Consider the following 21420-nt stretch of genomic DNA (forward strand, 5'->3'; position numbering starts at 1 on the left):
GAAGGCACAGTGAGGATTTAGCCTGAAGAGGTTCACTCAGAAATCCAGTTCCTGGCTTCCCTGTACAACTGGGTCTGCTGGTGGCACTATGTGGAATCTGCCTGCTTTCTTCCCACCCATTGGCAGCCATCCCTCCCAAAAGCACTCATTCCTGCTCATGGTGTCCCAATCACCTCTGTCCACTGCCCCTCTCTTCTCCTAAAACCTCTTTAAACACCAGCTTCTTGCCTGCTCAGTGACCATCACAAAGTTCTTACAACACAGTCATGCCAACAAAGACAGAAATCCAGTTAACCTTTAACCAGCTTCCCCTAGACAGGCTTCTTTCACCTGCATCTCAAGCTGGAAGGCAATTTGTGACATGCATGGCCAAAACAAATAGATGGGGCACAAAGAACCATCTGGGCTGAGCTCCTCTCTCTCCCTGATCAAACACACCCACAGCTGCTACTGCAGTCACAAACAGGGCCTGGCATTTTGTTTCAAAATACAACCTCCAAAAGAGGAAAGGGTGTGGGGAAAACTGAAATAGAGAAACCAAGAACCCCCATTCCAACCTAACAGATGTTTATGGGAGAGAGTTATCTAATGAGGCAAGCACAAAACAAGGTCAGGAACGGCTGGGCAGGGACTGAAGTGTCCCTTCACTGCCCACTCCAAGGCAGGGCACTGCCATGCCTCAATCAGAGACAAAGAACCCCTATGATAAAGTCACCACATTAAACAGTAATTAAATAATTTGAATGAGTAGGCCACAAGGTGTCTTTAGAGACTAAAAGGCACCAAGACACAAGGGAGAATCTGTGCCAGGCTCTCCTATGCATGCAGTCAAAGCTTGCTTTCTCCTCCCCTCCATTTTCTTCCTAACACACAAATATTTATTTTCTTTCATCCTAACAGTTCTTTTCTCCTCTCAAACAAAGATACCAACGCTGATGACAAGATGCAGCCAGTAAACAGAAGCCATTCAGAAGTTTCAGTGCATTTTGTAGGGGTTTATAAAAAAAGTAACATGCAAAGGAAATGAAGTCTTGCTCTAAATACAGAAGAAGCTGGTGGACAGAATATAAAGCATTGGAGTGGAAGATTCTTATAGCAGCAGGGAAAAAATTACCCTGAAGGAAAAAAGTGTTCTTGGCTCTAGACAAAACCAAAACATACCATTAGTTTACTCCTGTATTTGCCCACTCTTTCCTGCAACAGATTCAGAACTCACTTTATCCTCCCTGATGATGTAACTGCATAAACATTCCAAGTCTTGTGTGAAATCCTAAAGAGCTGTGGAACTAAAGCTCATAACGTCCTTCACTTCATAAAATTTGCCTTATTATTTGAGCATAAATTTCCCTCTGACTTTCTTTTGTGTTATTCATTTTTGTTTCTTTTTTATTAATTTTTGGGGGTTTGTTGGGGATTTTCCCCATTTTGTTTTGTTGGAGAATCAGGATAAAGGGATGTCAGGCCCTAAGAAGAGAGGACCAGAAAGCAAGGGGGAAAAAAATCTGACAACTACAATAGTTTGAAAGAGTAATTTCAAGGGACAGTCTGCTGATCTCATTCAGAGATGGAAGAAGTAAAGTAGCACACAGTGTGGCTAACAAAAAAAATACACTGAGTCTAGGTGAATTCCAGCTATGGATGATGAAAAATATGTAAAGTAATTCTGAAGCAACAGGAGTAAGGCTGTGGTGAATTCTCCACCATTTATAAAAAAAAAAAATAAAAATCAGAATGCTGTTCACAAAGGATATGCTGTAGCTCATCCAGAAGTTATGGCATTAAGTACAGGGTGGAGCTTTACAGGGCTGTGTTATATTTGGAGGGGTTTGGATCTGATGAACATAAACATTTCAGGCTGCAAGAGACTGCTGTGAGATGACAGATAAGAACCTTTTGATATTATCCTACTTAACTGCTCTGAAAACCAAGTTGATTTAGCTGCAATACACTACTTACCACCAAATCATCCTGAACATTAAGTTGCAATTACAATCTTTCTTATAGCCCTTCTATATCCAACAGAATTATAATTATAAATTATGCACTGACTACAGTTGTAAATACAAACTGATTTTCTAAGTGTAGGCCTAAAAAAACCCCACTGCTTTAACTGATTCATGGTAATTTTCTCAAGAAGTGACCCTTCTTAAGCTCCTATAACTGGGAAATGCATTTTAATGAGAGACAGCCCAGAGAACAGTCATATTCTAGTAACATAACCAGAATTACAACATATAAAGCACAACACTCAACACTGTCAGGTTGTTAGCCAGACCTTCACGGGGCTGATCTATGGGAGTTAATATTAGAGATGACAGAAGCCTTAGAGCAACCAGATTAGCAGGAAAAAATAAGAGATTAAAAAAGTAGGAGAGAGTCACAAACATCAAATCTAAGCAACTCACCTGGAAGGGAGCCTTTCCTGTCAGACACTGATAAATGATGGTTCCTATACTCCAGAGGTCAGCTTTGGCATCATAGTGTTGTGACATAATGACTTCTGGTGCCTTTTGGGGGAGAGAAGGGAAATTTCTTTTATAAAAAGAAGTTGTTTTGGTGTTGTTTTTTTGTTGGTTTTTTTTTAGCAACTCCAAGAGATAAGTCACTATTATGCTATAGAACTTCTTGAGCTAGATTCCCCAATAACCATGAAGATTTACTCCCAATAAGACTGTAACTCTATATTGAAAGGGCCACTTCCCTAATTAAGTGGGGGAAGCATAGACTTTCATTCAGAAGACAAAAATACATCCTAATATTGTGTATTTTAGGCAAACTCAGTACTTCCCTTTCTGCCAGTGTAGCATTTTCTGCTGAATCCACCAGAAGAAATCCCATTGAAATCACAAACAGATCTTCTCAACCAAAGCAAGGAGCAAGACCAAGAGCAGCAAAGGCTCCCACTGCACAGGTAAAATCCAGCCTCCATCCTGAGCTGCACCACTTGGGCACTTCCCTCATTTAGCCCAAGATGGCAGCACATTAATTCAGCTCCAGGGCCTGGTGCCAAGGTCACAGTTGGGGTTCAAAGGCAGTGTTCCAGCCCAACAGCTTGAGCCCTGCTGTGCCTCAGGTTTCTAATCTCACATTGTGCTCTCAGCTGCTCCCTCCCAGGCTGGTTCCAGAAGCTGGAGACAGTGCAAGCCCCCAGAGCCCCTGGCTCAGCAGGCAGAGCCTCAGGAGCAGCAGCAGAGGAGGGACAGGAGGGCAGCCTGACTAATCCCATGTGTTTGTAACTACAGATTTCATTGCACTGCTGCCAGCATGGAACAGGATCAATTTTTTAGCTCTGTTAGAAGTAAAGGCCACACGTAATGGAAAAAAAATGGCAACAAGTAAATTGTGGACAGGAGCTTGGTCTGTCCCTAAGGGTAGGAGGCATGACACCAAAAAAAATCAAAGCAGCAGGACAAGAACTGCACAAGGAGGTTTCAAGTCTTGCCATGGCATAGATCATACTGGATTTCAGACAGAAAGCTCCTTTTGGTAGGGGTAAAATACCTTCCTGGTTTTTTTCAAGAGCAAAATTAAATAAAGCAGCAATAGGTTGTGAGCTATAGCAGGGATTAAAGTCCTGCCTTGCCAGCAGATGCTCCCAGAGCTCCTGCACAAGACCTACAATAGCAGTAGGGAAACACTTCAAAACCCTCCCTAAATCCCAACTGAACCCTCCCTTCCCATCCTCCTTCAAACCCATCAATAAACAGAGAACAATATGAAACACTGAGATTTCTTGTAACATCCAGTGTTGTTTAAAATAAAAATAAAAAAACAAATAGAAAAAAAACATCATCACTAGTTTCCTCCAGCCCTTTCAGAAAATAAGCTGGGTGTTTTCAATTACTTTCACAAGAGACTCTGAAAGAAAAAGTATCACTAAAAATAGACAATTCAGGAAACTCTCACAGGAGAGGAGAGTTACATCATCTTCACATATAGCATAGTTCAAATAAACATCAGGCTTCAAAAAAAGGGAGAGAGAGGAAGTGTGTTTTGCTTGAGGTAGCTCTGTGGAACAGACTACCAGATGCACTAGGCCTGTGCAGCAGAGTCCAGCCTAACTCTGCCCAAACGCTACAGACAAAAAACTTAAGAGTGGATTGGACTGTCTTTGAAATTAGGTGCCTTTTACCCCAGGGCACCTGTAAAACCTTCAACCTAAATTGACTCACATCATCTTTTTACTTTGAGCTCATACACCCACGTGCCCAGGAACAAGTCTGAACAAGTCTGGTTTTGACATTTTTATTTCTGTCTAGTTTTCTCATTTTTCCTTTCACTGACTTGATGTGACACCGAGACCGTGACTGCTGCCATGAGCACAAATAAGAGATCACCTCATCACAACCCGATCCCAGAGTGGAAAGTACAAAGCGGGTAAAAGGGACCAGTTTGGTTTCTTAGACACATCAGTTTCACAGTTTAAGCAGTCATGCTAAAAGCATGGTTTATCCACATCTCAGCTGGAAGTTACATCACAGCACAGACACCTGCTGTCTGACATTACCAGCAGCCAGAACTTCAGGACTGTGCTGGTTTCAGGCAAGTAAACAAAATTTCACCTCCGAGGAAAGGACTAGATAAAAACAAAACCTTGCTTTTGGGAAGTAAAGCAAGAACAACACAAAATCCTCTAGAAAAATCACACTTACCATGTACATGGGTGAACCACACAATGTTGCTGCCATCATATTGTTCTGCAGGTACCGGGCAAACCCAAAGTCAGCTGCAAAGAGAAACAGAGGTAGGTCAGGAGCAAACACCAGCTCTAGACAGCCTGCACCTTTTCCAGTTCATTCTTCCTACTTTACCTTCACTTCCCATCAATTTTTGCAGCCTCTATCCCATCTTAGCAAGACTTTGACAGCTCTTCTTGAGCAGCAGCATCCTTGTGCTAGTTATTAATGCACAATACAGACACTGCAAAAGGACAGAGCAAGCCCCAACAGTACTCAGATGAACAAACTCCCGTCCCTCTTTCAGGGGTCAGAAACCATTTGCCTGCACTCTGAAATGTCATCTGGGAAGGCTCTCCTGACTTCAGTGAGAATGTGCCAGTTCATAACCAGCCAGTTCATCTGCTGCTGTCTCAGCCTTTCATTTGGGGAACTGAAAGTTGCCCTCCATTGAAAAGGCAGTAATATGAAACACATTCAGGAGGAACCACTACTCACCACTACCCACATTTCTAGAGCAGCCCTACCAAAATCAGTCTTGTTCTGTTCCTTTAGAAGAGTACCAACTGTGCTAACTCCAGCACTAGGACAGATAACTGAGCCACAGTTCACTCAGCAAGTGGAAGAGCCAGGAACAAGGAATACTAAGGGGAATTACCTCTGCAGGTTACTGAGCATCTGATCATATGACACTGAGATGTTCTCTCAAGGTTACCAGATATTTCAAGCTAGGACATTGACACAGCTGTTTACACTGTCATCTGTCACTACTGAACTGGTACAGCCAGGTTCTCCCTGGACCATGTACTCCTCAGGGAGCACAAGGAGGGTTGCAGGTTACATCACACCCAGAGCAGTTGTGCCCACAGCCCTCCTGCCTGTTTGCAGCTCCCAGTCCCTTCCTTACAGATATTAACTCTGCACTTGACAAAAAAACCCAAAAAACCAACAAAATGAAACAGAAAATCACATCAAAACGCTTCAGTCAAACAAGCAGTAACATTTCAAACTTTTCCTCTGGAAATCATTTCCCAGCTGAAGGAAAGCACTAACACTTTCTCTCCACAGCACAAGGTTAAGGTGAGGAACAGTTTTACCTAACTGGTGTCAGCTTCAGCTCTGAGCTGTAACGTAACCAAAAGCCCACATGTGAGGGTGATGTCATCTTATTTTTGAGGGACTGCGGGGAATACGTGTGCTCTGTAACTGAATTTCTGGAGCACTCAAACCAACTACTGGTCCATCAGTGCCACTTGCCTGATGTGCAGAACGGGAATTTCTTCAAGATGCAGCTGAGAAGCCTGTCTGTGGTTCAGACTTGAGAAAACTCCCACTTTTGGGTCTGCCTGACAACCCACTGCACTCTCTGCGGCCAGCCAGGAGAGCAACTAGTGTCAGGTCTTCAGACAACAACATTTAACCTCAATACTATTAAAAGCTGAAGACAAAAGTCACAACTTTGCTCATTTCTTGGTAAGCCTGGAGATTACAAGCCAATTAGGGCAGGCTGGTGTTTGTTTTTACTGAGAGTGGCACCATTCAACTGAGAGCAGAGCAAGGCATGCCCAATTCCTTTGTGTTAAATCTGTGTCCTGGCAGAGCAGAAAGCTTTTGCTCCTACTGCTTGCAGGCAGCTGAAGGCTACATTTACCAGAGGAGCTAAGAATGAAAAACATTAGGGTGTCTTTAAAGCGGAGAAAAGCTTTTTTCCTCCTAGACAGCTGCCCAAAGTAAGATGGAGGTTTCCATGTGTCCGTCACCAAACTCCTGAGTGCTCAGGGTGACGCTGTAGTGGGGTCTTACCGATCTTTATGCGAATGTTGTTGGGATTTGATTTCCTGCCTCCAGCATAGGAAAGGAGGATATTCTGTGGCTTCAGGTCCCGATGGATGATGCCCTTGCTGTGCAGCATTTTCATGGCACCTGCTATCTGCTGGAGAAAGAGCCTGATGGTGTCTTCACTAAGTGTCCGCATAGCTGGCAAGGAGGAAAGAAAAATAACCACAGATGAAAAACTTACAGTGCCAGTTCTCTGAGGAGCCCAGAGGGCAGAGTCTCACAGCAATTAAGTCTAATTTGTCATTTTATTCCCACATATGTTGTCCTTTCCCCACACACCATTTCTGAATGATTCCTACAGGCAACAAGGGAGAGTATTTGCATTCCCAGCTTATTCTGTGGTCAGGGCTGTTTTCAGCCCCAAATCTCTCATGGTGAACTCAGGCCAGCACTGGGTGCTGAATCTGGGTTATTAACTGTGTCCAAAAGTGGCATCTGGTGAGGTTTAGGGCTTCCCTCAGCAAGAGCTGCCAGGCAGATCCAGGCAAGCACCAGGCAGGGCTGTGGCTGCCTGTGAGCTATGGTCAGCAGCAGCTGGATACCCAAGGTCAGAGCTTTATCACACAAACTAGGTCTAAAGGTGGAGCTAAGAGGAAAGGCAATTAGGATCAGGATTTAAGCCTGCAAGAGTCATTAAGGCTCACACTGGACCTAGGAAGGGTTGATGGGTTAAATTCACAATAGGTTAGGGCACATGGCCAGCAGGGATCTGTACCTTTAGGGTATGAATCCATGTCTAGGCTAACCCTTGTGCATCATCACCCAACCAAACCAGAATTCTAATCCCAAACCCAGTGTTTGGGTGAACCATGATCCAGTACTTGACAAGAAACCTTACCAAATGACCCCTGCAAACCATCACCTGCCACCCCCCACCCTAGATACAGCAAGAATATCTCGAAATATTTTCACATGCCAAGTTTTTTAGAAGAATGTATTAGCGATCAAAATATGCAAATACAGAAGCTCTGGAATGGCCTCTCCTGAGATACAGGCTTCCCAGGGACCATGGTGTGAAAATAAACATTGAAGGGATTAAAATAATTTTCAACTGGCTCTTCTAATCAGAGCAGTGCGACATCAGCTCTCGTTATTTTAAGAACTATACGTATAAAACTCTGGCCAAAGCTGGGAACAGCCTGCTGAACAAACCCCAGGATCAACAGTGCTACCAGCCTGCTTCCTTGTCAGTCACTGAGCAAGTCAGGCTTCAAGCAAGCACCATTCCTGTTGAATAAAATAATTTCTTTTGTAAAAGGTCCCTGTAAATTACTTGGGACTTCATTAGAGCTCTTCCAGCTGTTCTCTAGTAAGACATTAAAACAGGCTGGCAGAAGCTTCAAAACATCACTCTACCCAGTCAGCTAGAAGGGAGGAATCCTTAAGAAAACACAGCTGAGGCTGCACACAGCTTTAACACAACACAGGAAATTAAAAATCTAACTTGTAAAATACATGGATGGGAAGCAGCAAGGGACACAGATAAGTTAAGCAGCGCTTAGAATAGAAAATAAACTCCCACCACTCCCAAGCCTCACTGGTCTAGGAGGCACAAGCACAGCTGAAGTGTCACCATGGCTATCAGGTGGTCCTGGACTCCCAACACGTGAGAGGAGTGCACATGTATATAGAGTTTCTCTCCCCTCACTGAGCCTTTTTCCTCATGAACTGGCACTCACTGGAGTTCACGAGACTCCTCTCCCAGAAGGGGAGATTCTGTGAAGGGGTTTTAAGGGTACTAAGAGGCAGCTCAGACACAAGTATTCAAAACACACTTACATCTTCTGAAGAAAGCACTGCCTCATCTTTAACAAAGCTCTCCCCAACCTCCTGCTGAAATATCACAGTGTACTCAGTGCCGTACCATTTTCTGTCTATTGAAAGTCCAGCATCTCTTAGCTGTGCTAAATATTCTCTCCAACAAAAGGACTCCGCAGTATTTCTGCAATTTATACTCAAGGAAATCTATACAGTAATGGTTAAAACACCATCTTTCAACAAAACAGCAGGAATTCAAAAGTTTTTTTCCCAATTCAGCTCAGGCCCAGGAAATGACAGGCTGATCACCCACCCCTAGACATGAAGCAAGACTTGAAACCTGATAATTCTTATTATTAAGGCAGCAGGCAATTACCAGCTCCTGGCTAAACACACTCACTCTGCCTCTAGCAGAGGAACTGTGCAGAGCCTTGTCCTGACCTGCAGTCCCACGAGCGTGCCACGGCTTTAAGGCGTTCCCTCTCCTTTAGATAATTTGGTGGCTATAAAGCTAACACAGCACCAGCCACAGCCCTCAGCAAACCCTCCCTGATGTGAGTTCTAACCCTTTATAACACTGAAAACAACAACACTGCTACCAAGATCACAACAATCCATTCATCCATAGAAAACAGGGCTTCTAAACTACCTGTTCATGCAGAATTTAAGCATTTCCACATCACAGAAGTCCATACAAAGTTCTCAGTCCTGAAAAAGAACTGTTTTCCTGGCACACAGAATCTAAATTGGTGTCTTGAGCCTGTGCAGACATTCCCACAGTGCAACTGCAGTAGCAGAGTGGAGCTACCATGTTGCAGGGCTGCAAAATCAGACAGAGAAGTCTGCTGGATCCTCTGGCAGCATTAAATCTCACAAATCCAGTCAGGAAGGCAGGACTGGGAAATTGAGGCTCTGCCCTCAGGAACAGAAAAGGGACAGTCAGTTCCTTGGGGAGGGCAGGGGCAATACCCTTTTACCTCCCTCCATTAACAAACAGGCTGTAACACTGGAAAACAAAACTCCTTATCTCTCATACTCAGCCCATCAGTCTACTGTGTGACAGCAGCAATCTGCAACTGAAGGACAGAATCATAAATATAACTGACATTTCCAATGACTTCAGGATACTGGTCTGCAAAAGTCCTCCCAGAGCAGCTACCAACAACAGAGGGAATGAGAAGATACAGAAAACTCATTCAATTTAGGCTCCATTAAAAAAAAAAAAACCAAAAAAAAAACCAACCAAAAACAGAAAAACCCAAACAAGTGGAGAACAAAACAACTCTCTTCCCTTGCTAGATCTCAAACAGGGAACTTGTAAGTCTGTCCCTGTAAAAAGGGGATATTCTCATCTTCACCAGAAAACTGCTGGCAAAATACTAATCCTGTATTAAAGTCTGGGCATCCCTGTGGATGTCTGTGGTGAGCAATACATTCTTGCAGAGGATGCTGTTTCACAAGCCCTACTGTGCCATTACTGAGAAGCAATAATATCCCTGTGTTTATTTTCATGGGCTCCACTTCAGTGATGAGGCACTCTTACTGCCTTGGGCTGCTCAGGTCAGTAGATCAGGGAAAATATTTACTCTGGGTCACTGTGGGGCCCACATGCCTCAAGCTCTATAGGCAGAGAAAAAGGATGAAGCCACCTAAGAAGTGCCCTAGTCAGCCTGTTCTGAGAAGTTCAACCTGGAAGAGGATGCCAGGTGAACTGCAGTAAACAGCCCCTGTCAGCTGATCCAAGAGTAGTTGTACTGCAGTACACCCACTGACGTTGCATTACAACATCATTTTGGAAAAGTTATTTAGGAAAAAGAACATCTCCTCTTACCCACAAGTGTCACAAGTATCTGCAACGTGGGCCCAATCCAAGTCACACTGAAGTCTGAGACCAAGCTGACTTGTTTGGGGCCTGGCTTGAACCTATCCCATCTACCCATGGCCAGTGACACTCCTGTGAATCTTCTGTACAAGAAGGCTTATTTCAGATATATCTGTGACAGGACCAGGATTCTTAATTACCTGGCTGTAGAGGGAGAAAGGCTACAGAGCAATGCTTCACACCCCTTTGCAACAGCATCCCTGCACCAGCTGGGATGGACTGAAAAGAACAAAGCTCCCTGCACGAGTTGTGGTCAAACCAAGAAATTTCCTCCTATGATGTGAAAGCAACAGCTTTAAGAAAGGTCACAAATATGCTCTTATGGAGTGTCCATAACAGGCCGTGCCAATGCCAACTCACAGAAATTAAGAAGGAATTTCAGCCCAGCCTGCTGCTGAGTACCTGAGGACACAATTCCAGTTATTCCTGTACAGAAGCTGGTCACTGCTGGGACACCTCCCGCAGCTCCACCACGCACAGCAGAGACCTGCCACTCTCAGCTCAATACACGATGGCCTCCAGTGAGAGCAACATCTGGAGATCTCCCAGAAGGGAAATTTCATTGTACCACTCAAGGACACCACCAGCACACAGAGCCTTGGGCTGCACCAGAGATGGATGGGGCTGCCCAACACCATAAGCCAGGCAGACACGCACACTGCACGGCATCGTGCACCTATGCACGTCCTCCAGTCATGAAGACAAGGAGAATTAGAGTGCCTTTAGATTCAACATGGAATTACCAGATTGCCTAATGCCTGTAATTAGAGGGCAGAATGGATCTGGAAGCTTACAAGCAACTCATTCAATGAGAACCAGGGGATTTGCATGTGCTGCTTAAGTGTTACAGGAACTACCAGCACAATGGTCTGAGGAGCCAGTGGGAAAGTAGATGTTGCAATTAAACACCATCACACAATTACCAAAATAACTGAAGAAGCACAATAACCACTCAATAGAGATGAGCCTCCCAAGTACCAGTCAAATACTGAAGAAATCTAAACTTTCCAAGATGAGTTTTCAGTGAAAAATCACTCCTGTCAAAAGCACCCTGAGTGCCTGCAGAAGCTGGAAGAGGAGATTCCCCACAGGAGCATGTGGTGGGATGAAGAAAGCTGACATTTATCTAGGCTCTGGGATCTGGCAGTGATGGGAGTAACTAAACCTTCTTGCTGCAGTCCCTTACTGGCTCCTCCCTCTGGAAATTGGTGCCTGCTTGCTTCTCTTCACTGGCAACCAGCACACAAGTGTTAAGAGTTAAAAGAAAACTAAGCACCAACTTCCCAGTCACAACACTCTTTACAGTTGCCACAATAAAATATTTTATTGGTGAAAAGAGAGCTAAAGGTTAACTTTCTCACATGAACTCAGGCAAAGAAGGATCAAGTCTTGCACTCAAACACACCAAAGTGGGGTAAAACTGAATTTTATTTGGAAAATACAATTCATTGTCACTTTCTCAAACTAGCCTCCAACTTCCTGAGTAATTTCAATCAATAGACCAGGAAGTGAGCTGTATTAACAGCCTAATTGCATGCTTCACTTTTTTCTTGAGGGTTTTTTTTGGGGGGCAGGAGGGGTGACAACAATGTACACACAGAAGTAGAAGTACAGATCAGAAGATTTTCTATAAATCCTTCTTTCTGTCATTTGTTTCTATAATTTCTTGTTTACAGGTCTGCCAATGAGAGTGCACAGCCCAGTGCTTTAAGATCAAGGTTCACTTCATGTGCATGAAAGCTAAAAAATTTAGCTTTCAAAGCCTATGCACAGGTAAAACTGAAGTTTCCCTATTTTTTAAAAGCATTTGATTTATAAAGTTTGCATTTGCAATCAGAAAGAACAAGAAGGTACCAAATACAAAACCATCCTCCACTGGTGTCCATAAGAACATTCTGCCACCACTAAAGATGCTCCTTTTAGAGCACAGCAATACCCAACAGATGCAAAACATATCTAAGGCAAAGCACATTAAACCTGGATTTTAAAAAACAAATGAGTGTTACTTCATCTCACCCACACTTTAAACAAACAAAACACATGAATGACAGAATATTCTTTTTCTTTCAAGTACTAAACCATTTCTGAAAATTCAAGTCCACAAATATAATTCGTTACCCTGTAGGAAGAGTGTGGCATGCTAGCATCAAGCCCCATATTATTATTCTAGGGATACCAACACTAGCTGTAAGGCAAATGTAAATTTATCTTTTAATCCTTCAATTTTTACCATTTCCAGGCATCACATACCTCAATAAGGAGCCTGAAGTATTATCCAGCTGACTAGCTTTTAATTTGAACAATGTGAACAAACTTTGTTTAACCATGACCCAGAGCCACACATGAAATGAGATTAAAGTTGTCTCTTCACATTTAGTAATCTTCTAGTTGACATGCAAAACAACTAGAAAGCTACTTTAAGGGAAAAAACACAGGAAAAAAAAAAGAAAAAAAAAAAAAAAAAGAGGCTGTGTCTGAGTGCAGCCAAGTATATTGTTCAACATTTTATCCTCCTACCTGTTCTAGGTACTGAGGTGTAAAGTGATTTTCAGAAAGACCAGGGTCCTGTACCTGTGCTGCACTGAAAAATACCTTGAGGGGTTGCCCGAGTCCCAGCAATACAGCTGGCTGACCTGCAAAGCATTTGGCTTGATGGCAAAGACACCCCTGAGTCTCACCAAAAGGTTCTTCGAGGCACCACGGGTCCCAGATACTTGTGCTGTACTCTCCAGAAGACCCCAAAATTAGTGGGTTTTGTCACCCTCACAGCACTACTGGCTACACCACAGCCATCCTCAATATGCTGAAACAGGAAAGATGTCCTGCCCTAGATGTGGGGACACCTTAGGGGTAACTTAGACAATAGACTCTTGGAATCTTATTTTAATCCAACACTACAGAACTGCAAGGCTTCAGTATAAATAGCTGTTTTCCAGTCACCAAGAAAGATAAACTGTGTCCCTAACAGTGTTGGAATATGTTGAACCTATAAGGCCATTGTAACAGAAATAGATAACTACTGACAACAGTCACTACTGACCTACATAGAAAGGACTATAAGTCCAGCTTTTATTGTCATGGCTTCTCAGTTTTCCAATGATTATGAAGGGTGACCCTGCCAGAGGATATTCTCCATACTGCTGTACTTACTGTGAAGGTAGTCTGCCAGGTCACCACCATTACAGTACTGCAAAGAGAGCAGAAAGCTCAGTTAATACAGGGCAAATCAAAGATTCACAAGAAAAACAGTAAACTTCAGTAGGATGGCAGGCTTATCACAGCATTCAAACATAAATAATCACACATGTCAAAATACATATTCAGAAGTTGGCAGGGAAAAGCCCATTCTTTGGGTTCCTCTCCTGTCCTATTTCCCCTAAACGTTATGCTGCATGATGATCCACCAGCACCAACCAGCTCTTGTGCATATCCATGCTCAAGCACATCAGAGAGAAAGGTAAAAGCAGAACAAAGCAGAGGGGTCACCACTGGAGACACCAGCAGAAAGCTGTTTGAGAAAAGCCTGGGAGTGGACACAGCTGAAAACTGAAACTCCTCACATCGATGTTCCACACCATTAGGAAAAGTCAACAAGACCTCCAAGTGAGAACTGCAGAGCAAGGGAAACATTCAGAGGCTCTGCAGGTAATCTGTGTCCAGAACATTCTCTCTGGTGGATGCCTGAGCACACACTCCCCCGTGGCACCCACCTGACCCCTGAGGCTCAGTGCCTGCACAAACTTCTGAGAGCAGCAAGATGAAAAATCCCCTTGCTGCTCTCTGCACCCACACTCTCCAAGGCCTGAGCTGCAGATTAGTTCAACAAAACCTCATAGGTGAGACTGCCAGCAGGAAGCACCACTTGTGAAACATGATCATCTGCTTAAAACGGCTTTTAAAAATTCATAAAGAGAGAGGGAAAGGAGGTTTAAAAAAAAGACACACTCACCTCCATAACCAAGTAGACAGAGTTTGCCAGTTCCTGGGGAAATAGAAAATGGAAAATTAAGAGATTTATGCACTGAAATACTTCAGACATTTAATGGCTGTATTGCCTTTTAAACAGATAATCTGCTCTCTGCTATGAGTCAGACTGAAGAAAGGGTAAAAACATTATAGGTTAATTCTTGGAAGACTGCTTGCTTTGAAAATGCCAGGTATTTAAGCATATTATTGGTTTGTGAGAGTGCATCTGTTTAACCAAGCTGATCTCCTGTATTGTGCCTTGGGTCTCCATGTCCTTTCGGGCTCCAGGGATTAACAGTGGCATGCAACACAGATGCTGGCACACTGCTATCTTAGAGCCTTAATCATTTCCACATTTAACTCGGCCCTTTATAGCAGCTGTGCCCACATGAGCAGGACTAGGCTGAACAGAAAGATAAGAGCAGCACAACTTTGGGACCTGTAATTCAATCCCATGGCTGAAAAGTGCCCAAGTGACACCTTCCATTAGAGGGCAAAAAGGAAAGATCTCAGACAAAAAATGCCACCCGTATTTTCTACATGCCTTAACAGCGCTATTAGCAGGTGGTTAAAGCTTTCTGGATTGTAACAGGGGTCAGCACCAGCAAAGTCCAGAACAAATCCTCATCTTCCTAAGTTCACTACAGGTGCTGCACTGTGATGCTCTTAACCATCCTGGGAGTTCACCTCCTGCTTTGGCTGACCTCTCCCCAGCCCCAGGGAAGCATGCATTTATCCATGGTACAAGCACAGGAGAGTACAGAGATGTGTCCCACAAAAATACAGCACCACAGGGCCACAACAGGAACTTTGGTGGCTGTGCAGCACATGGTGACACCAGTGGCCACCTGGCACGTGTCTAGCAGAGCCACCAAACCACTGCCAAAGAACGGACATGAAAACAGCCAAATATTTCAACCCTGGGCAGACCCAGGAGGTCAAATGACTAAATCCTGCTGTTGAAACAGAAGTCAGACAGAAGTAGACCTACTACATAAAAATCTGTAAGCTACAAGTCACCCAAGACCCAGCTGGGGACACTCACAGACAGCAACTGTCTGGGTGAGTGGAGAAGTCCTGAAAGCAGAGGCAGAGCATGAGATTCCATTTCCAGGGCAGCATGATTTACTCACAGGCTGTTTATATACCTGTGCACCTGATTCCTCTTCTGACCCAAACCATTTCAAAACCCCAGCATCCACCCTAGCAGCTGTTTAATTTCCAAGCAGTCTCCACTGTCTGCTCTCATCCCTTTCACCCTGGTCTGTCCACAGAACTCTGCCTCCCATCAAGCTGTACCAAATTCCCTGCCTTTGTCAATGCCTGGAGTTCTCAGCACCTCTTGCTTTCTCTTCTATCCTTTCAACCTCACCACGTGAAATCTGGGTTTTCAGATGTTTTCTGAAGACTGGTTGGAGGAAGAGAGGGAGAGAGGAGGAAGATGAATTATCTGATTTGAGAGACTCAGCCACAGCTGCAGAGGAACTGGCCACCTTCCCTGGAGGGGCTCAAGCATCCACCAGAGCCCAGGGCCACCCTCCATTCTTACAGCTGTTCTCACTGCCAAGCTCTGCTGAGGTTCTAGAAGTCCCCTTGTTTGTTGAAAAAGCAATTTTCTGTGATACTTCAAGAAAGTGTTTGTTGCACTTCCCTGCATGACAAACACTTCTTTCAACAGGCTTTGTTTTTCAACCTCTGCATTTGAAAGCAGCACACATTAAGTCATCCAATTTCATACACACACATTGGATGAAGTGGGAAACCAGACTGTGGCTAAAAGCACCAGCCCAGGGAAGCACTGCAAGAAGAAAACCCCGAGCATCATCACAAGCTTTGCACATGATAAAGCACTGAGGGAGAATTCTCAGGAGCATTCAAAGCCCACCAGCTCCTGCTGTCCTAAGCAAGAAGAGCAGACAGCCAAGGTTGATAAAAGACACCCAGGACTTTCACTTCTACAGGAACTCCAGCCCCAGATGTACCAGAAGATAAGAAATACACCAGAAGAGCAATGCAGCTGCTCTGGGAACTTACTGCAGGGCAACTGCTGGGCACACAGGAAGTGTCTGAAGTGGTTTTTGCAGCCCTGACGAAGTTGATCACTGCCACAAAAACAGGTTTCATAAACACTTCTAGGCTAAATGTGCTGTGATCACTGCAGCTCAGTAACTCTGCACTTTAATATGCATAGTGCCAGCAGGGTTTGGGAAACTCAGTGTATTATTACCTATATAGGAAATGAACAGGAACCAGAGCTTACACAAACCAAACCCAGAAGATATTTGTAATAACTTATTAGCCAACAGCTAATGTACACTCTGCAGTTTGGTTGTTTTTCCACTCTCCATTATTTAAAGACTCTGCAAACAAACATCACCAAGGAAGTAATTGATTTTTGGCAGCCAGTGTGTGCAGTGACCAGAGTTAAACAAGGACCTGCACAGGCAAGGGAGATGCTCTGCTTGACTTTCCCAACAACAACATGACCTTGGTGGTTCATGCTTTTATCTCTTCACTCTGTGTTGGTGTGATAAGAGGGCAATGCCTGAAAGGCTTTGAGGAGAGAAGTCAGTGGCTCCCTCAATCATCACTGGCAACAGCAGCCTCTGAAAATCCAACCTCACCGGGCAGAACTGGCCAGAACATCTAGCAAGGGTATTTTCAGATCACAGTTGCCTGTAGCAAGGATAACAAACTTACACATGTGAAGCTTCAGCATTTCAAGACCCACTTACAAGAAAGATCTGTAAAATTTTGCCAACAAAACTAAACACTTATTTCAAGAAGGGTCCCAGAAACAAACTAGTGTTTGGAAAAAGCCAGTAGAGCTTACTGTAGTTAAAATAGACTCAGCTGTCTAAAGAGACTTCTGGTTTCTCAAACAGGCTGATGGATTTCTCCCAAGCTGATTCAGCAGCAGAAACTACTTCTTGTCCATTTTTATCCTTCCACTATATTTATGATTTTTTCATAACAAGGAAAAAAAAATACTGCAAGCCAAATTTTGCAAGCTACCAGTTTCTCTGAAAACCAAAGCAAAATGCCCAACCCACTCATTTCCACATCAAGAAAAGCATTACAGTTTGCTGTATTTTTGCAGAGGCTTATTTTCAAGAAGTGTTACAGATAATTTCCTCTGGACCTCTTATTCACATGTGCCAGTCTGTACAGCCAAGCCTAATCCTGTCACTAAACAAGCTCAATGAAGAGAGCAGCAGACACAACCCCTAACTTTTCCTGTCATCACAAAGGGCAGCAGTACCCTGACCATGACCCACAATAGCAGCAAAACGCCTCTGCCAAAAGCATTAAGCTGATCATTAATCAGTCTGGATCATTGCCTGGCTTGTTCTTGCAACAGAGGCCCCAGTGATGAAGTTACAATTTAATTGAGTGTAAAAATAGGCAACAGCCTCTGCTGTCTACAAATAACACACATCTGCTGATGGAGGACAAAGAAATGAAGAAACCTCATTTAGCAATACACCATAAATCACCCCAAGACTGTGCTCTGTTACAATTCCTCACTGTGACACCAGGAGACATGGTGTTATGGACATTAAGACCCAACAGTCCTGTCTCCCTTTAAATTTTCTCTCCACCCATACTGGAAGGTGGCATGATCCTCTTCTTGGAAAGAGTGTGTTTAGGTGTGTCCAAAGGGAAATGTCTGGGTGTACCCACAGTTAGTCATCCTCCTACCACAGCTTAAAAAGTCTCAGAGAGGAATTTTCCTTAGAAAAATCCTCCTCTGCACTCTACTCCTGAACTCAGCCTGCCACCAAGTTTAGAAAGGTGCTCAGGAACAGCAAAAAGTGGAAATCTGATTACACAACATGCCAAATTCTCTCAGCAGGTGCAGTGTTCTCACCAGTCTGTGTGAGACCAGTGCTGTAGTAGATTCTGGGGAAAAACCAGCAAAGAATGACTTCCACCTCACACAAGGCCTCTTTTCTGGGGAAACTGGGATGCAGGAAGAACACTGAAGATGAATGTTACACCTGTGTGCTGAGCACTGTGGGGCTGATAAGGCTCCTGCTGCCTATAGTAGAGGAGCCATAAGCACTCAAGACTCAAGACTAGTTTACCACTCTCCTGGGTGTTTGCTGGCATCCCTGTGATGGCAGAGGGTTTGTGCCTCCCAGGAGATATCTCCATGAGCTGCTCAACACCACCTCTCCAACAGCACCCAGAGATGCTGGCAAGCAAAGATAATTTTCTGCACATGGATCTCTCCAACCAGGGCCAGGACTTCGCCAACTGCACCAACACAACAGGAGCATAACACAAAGCTGAGGGTCTGACAGTGGAAGATAACTCAACACCAACTGAAAGCTAAGCTTTTCTATTTCTTTTTTGTTACTTCCCCTTCTCACTGCAGTAGAACCACTGTGTATCACATCCTCCTATTTTGCCACCAGGATCTCATGGAGCCAGTACCTTTCTGACCTGTGGTCTTCAGCCATTGCTTTCTGACAGTGGCACTGGAGTCACAAATACAGTCCAAACAAACACAACTTTGCTTTAAGGAAGGCTATTCTTAAGCCAATGGCACCTGGAAAATCCCTAAGCTCAGGCAGGGGCTCTTTGGGAAAAACCTGCTGTTCTAAAGAGAGGAAAACAACTTTCCAAAAAGTAAAATCTCTTAGTACTGTTTCACTGTGGCTCACAGCTTGGCTTGAGCAGGCTCTGAAAAGGGAAAGGAAAACTGTCATGATATGCAAGGATTATCTTCTGATGTATCTATTGGAACGGAAGCAAGATAAGGGACAATAGCAACATCAATCACAAGTGTGGGAGAACCTATCACTGCTCATCCTTTGGAAAACTGATCTACAGCAAATAGCCAGAAGATACTCACATGCCTTTGGACCCCAAGTGAAAAGAAAAACAGAGCCTCTTGTGTTTCTATCCTCTAGCCCTGGTTATCCTCCTTACTCCTCCTGAACATCATCAATAAGGAACTCAAGAACATTTTGAGCAGGCTTCCAATTCAGGAGACAATTAACTCAGACGAAGAAAGGTAAAACCTACTGCTACTGACTGCAAAGTGTTATTTCCGGAGTCAGCAGCTCTGTGACTTTCTAAAATAATGAGGGCTTCTAATTTCTTAATGTAGATCCCATGGAGTAAGCATCAGAAACAAAACCTGGCAAGGCGCACAAACTTCTGTCCACAATTGGCCCACAGTTGGCCATCGACTGCATTCTGCTTCCTTCTGACCTGCCAGCTTGCTCTAGGACATGGAGCAAGCAGAAAGGAGGCCCTGCAGTACAAAAATGGTTGGTGGGTGGCCTTACAGCAGGCAGATTTTTGTAGAACTGGAAGAACAGTGATAACAAGGGTCAGCACTGCCCATTGCCCCACTCCAGGCACTAGTGTACTCTACACTGTAAAACAGATGAGCTGTTTCAGGACAGGTTGTACTTCAGGGCAGATTACAAACAGCAGGAAAACCATTCTCTGGTACTACACAGGCTTCAGGAAGGGAGGGAGACTATTTCCCATCCCCCTGGCAACAGTTCTAAAGTCTGCTTGCATGACATTAGAAAACAAACAGGACGTCATGTCCGTGGAGCTGTTCTTTCCCAGGCAGCTCATACCACCACAGCCCGATGGGATCACTGCTGGTTGGGCAGCTCAGCCTTCAAGTGACCTGAAGAAACGTCACCATCCCTTCCACTGGACATGAGCTTCCAAGAGGTTCCTTCAGCCCAGCCCCACCTGTCCCCGAGGCAGTGACAGCCCCGCTGCTGGGCTTCACAAATTCACTGCTGGACTCAGACAAAGCACTGAGACCCACACTTGCAGAGAGCTCAGAGAGAAAAACCTGACTCTCCTTCTGTGGGGCTTCTGCAGGGCAGCACACTACAGCAAGTCACAGCTGGAGCCACCACTGAGCCCAACCACAGAAACCAAAGCATGGGATTCAGGTCCTAACGGGGTACAGAAACAAAGTGCTGGGTTTCACAGGTCACAGAGCTTCCAGGCAGGACCAAGAACGTGCACATCAGAGCAAGTTAAGTCTTGTGCTGCTGGAGCACTGAGAAGCAATCCTTTCTTACAGCAGTCACGTTGCTCTGGGGGTAACACTGCAGCTCCTACAGCATCTGGGACCCCCCAGCCATGCACTGCCCAAAGACCACTGAATGCAGGCTGCAGCAGGGATAAGAGAATGTAGGCAAAAACAGAGCAGCAGAATCCTGAAAATATTGGACATGGGGTGGAAGTAGTTACCCCTCTGCCAACAGGTAGAATAATATCTAGAAGCTTTTCCAAACAAAAGCATGCTCCTGTGCAAATGGCAATGCATTATGTTAATGCTATCAAGAGAGGAAACGTCAGAATTCTAAAAACAATGACAAAAATAGCCAAGATCCGATTTGCTTTTCTGTATTTATTCCTCATCTCCTTTCTGTATCACAGCCATACCATAAACTGAACATTTAAGGTTGAATTCCCCATTACTTTAAGCTCAGTCACATGTACTGGAATTAAATCCTTGCATACCTTAGAGCTGCATTTTATGAGCCTGCCCAATGAGAAGGGGTAGTGGGGGGAGAGCTAAGGGTTGAGGTGGATATTTCAGTTTTAATCACACTCATTGAGACACCTTAATTTATTGAGATATGTGCAAATATAAGCAAAGTAACTCAGTCCCAAGGTTTGATTTTAGTTTGATTAATGTAGTCCCACTGATAAAGTTGGTAATTGCTTGTTTTTTAATGGTATATACCAAACACAATCTGATACTCTGCAAGAGTTGTTGTGGTTTGGATTTTCCTGGTGTGTTTGTTGGGATTTTCTTTTTAAGCAACTCTGAAAATTAGAGGTCTGATCTCCCAGGGTTTTCTAAGGCAGCTGCATGAGTGACTGCCCTTTGCAAGTCTCTTTTCCATCCATTTATTTCATACTTCATTCACCAGATTTAAGAAAACAAGCACACTTGTTACCACAAAGGTGTGGAAACAAAGGGGTATAAAGAAAAAGAGCATGAGTTTTCTTTCAAATAAGAACAGTCTTAATTTAAGAAGGGAAAAAATCCAGTTACTGGAAGCCAGAGAAACATGAGATCAAATCTGCACTATTTAAACAACAGAGAAATGAGCACTTTTTAACATATTTAGTATGCTGGCTATGATTGCCGACCAAATGAAAAGAGCATCGAATGCAAATGAAGAGGGTGTGTGCAGGATGAGGTGACACAGCACCCAAGGGGACACACAGAGCCACCCCACAGCCCCTGGGCTGCCTCCCAGCCCTGCCTGTGGTCCCTGGGGTCCCCAACACACCAGCAGC

The 21420-nt window shown here is 44.2% G+C and overlaps 1 protein-coding gene across 6 annotated transcripts in view; it reads right to left on the reverse strand.

The window, feature by feature from the left end:
- ULK1 (unc-51 like autophagy activating kinase 1) overlaps positions 1-21420 on the reverse strand; it is a 75116-nt gene that overhangs the window by 45311 nt on the left and 8385 nt on the right. For 4 of the 6 annotated variants that reach the window (XM_041489133.1, XM_041489134.1, XM_041489132.1 and 1 more), the window contains exons 5-9: positions 14105-14137; positions 13306-13342; positions 6480-6653; positions 4653-4726; positions 2406-2507 (exon numbers count right to left, since the gene is read on the reverse strand). In XM_041489133.1, the coding sequence (XP_041345067.1) occupies positions 2406-2507; positions 4653-4726; positions 6480-6653; positions 13306-13342; positions 14105-14137 (420 nt within the window). Of the gene's footprint in view, positions 1-2405; positions 2508-4652; positions 4727-4811; positions 5144-6479; positions 6654-8922; positions 9382-13305; positions 13343-14104; positions 14138-21420 lie in introns of those variants that run through there. The other 2 variants (XM_041489136.1, XM_041489137.1) reach the window with 2 other exon arrangements.

Source organism: Pyrgilauda ruficollis, unplaced genomic scaffold (assembly GCF_017590135.1).
Source record: "Pyrgilauda ruficollis isolate IOZ18807 unplaced genomic scaffold, ASM1759013v1 scaffold9, whole genome shotgun sequence".
In the NCBI taxonomy this organism is placed as follows: domain Eukaryota; kingdom Metazoa; phylum Chordata; class Aves; order Passeriformes; family Passeridae; genus Pyrgilauda; species Pyrgilauda ruficollis.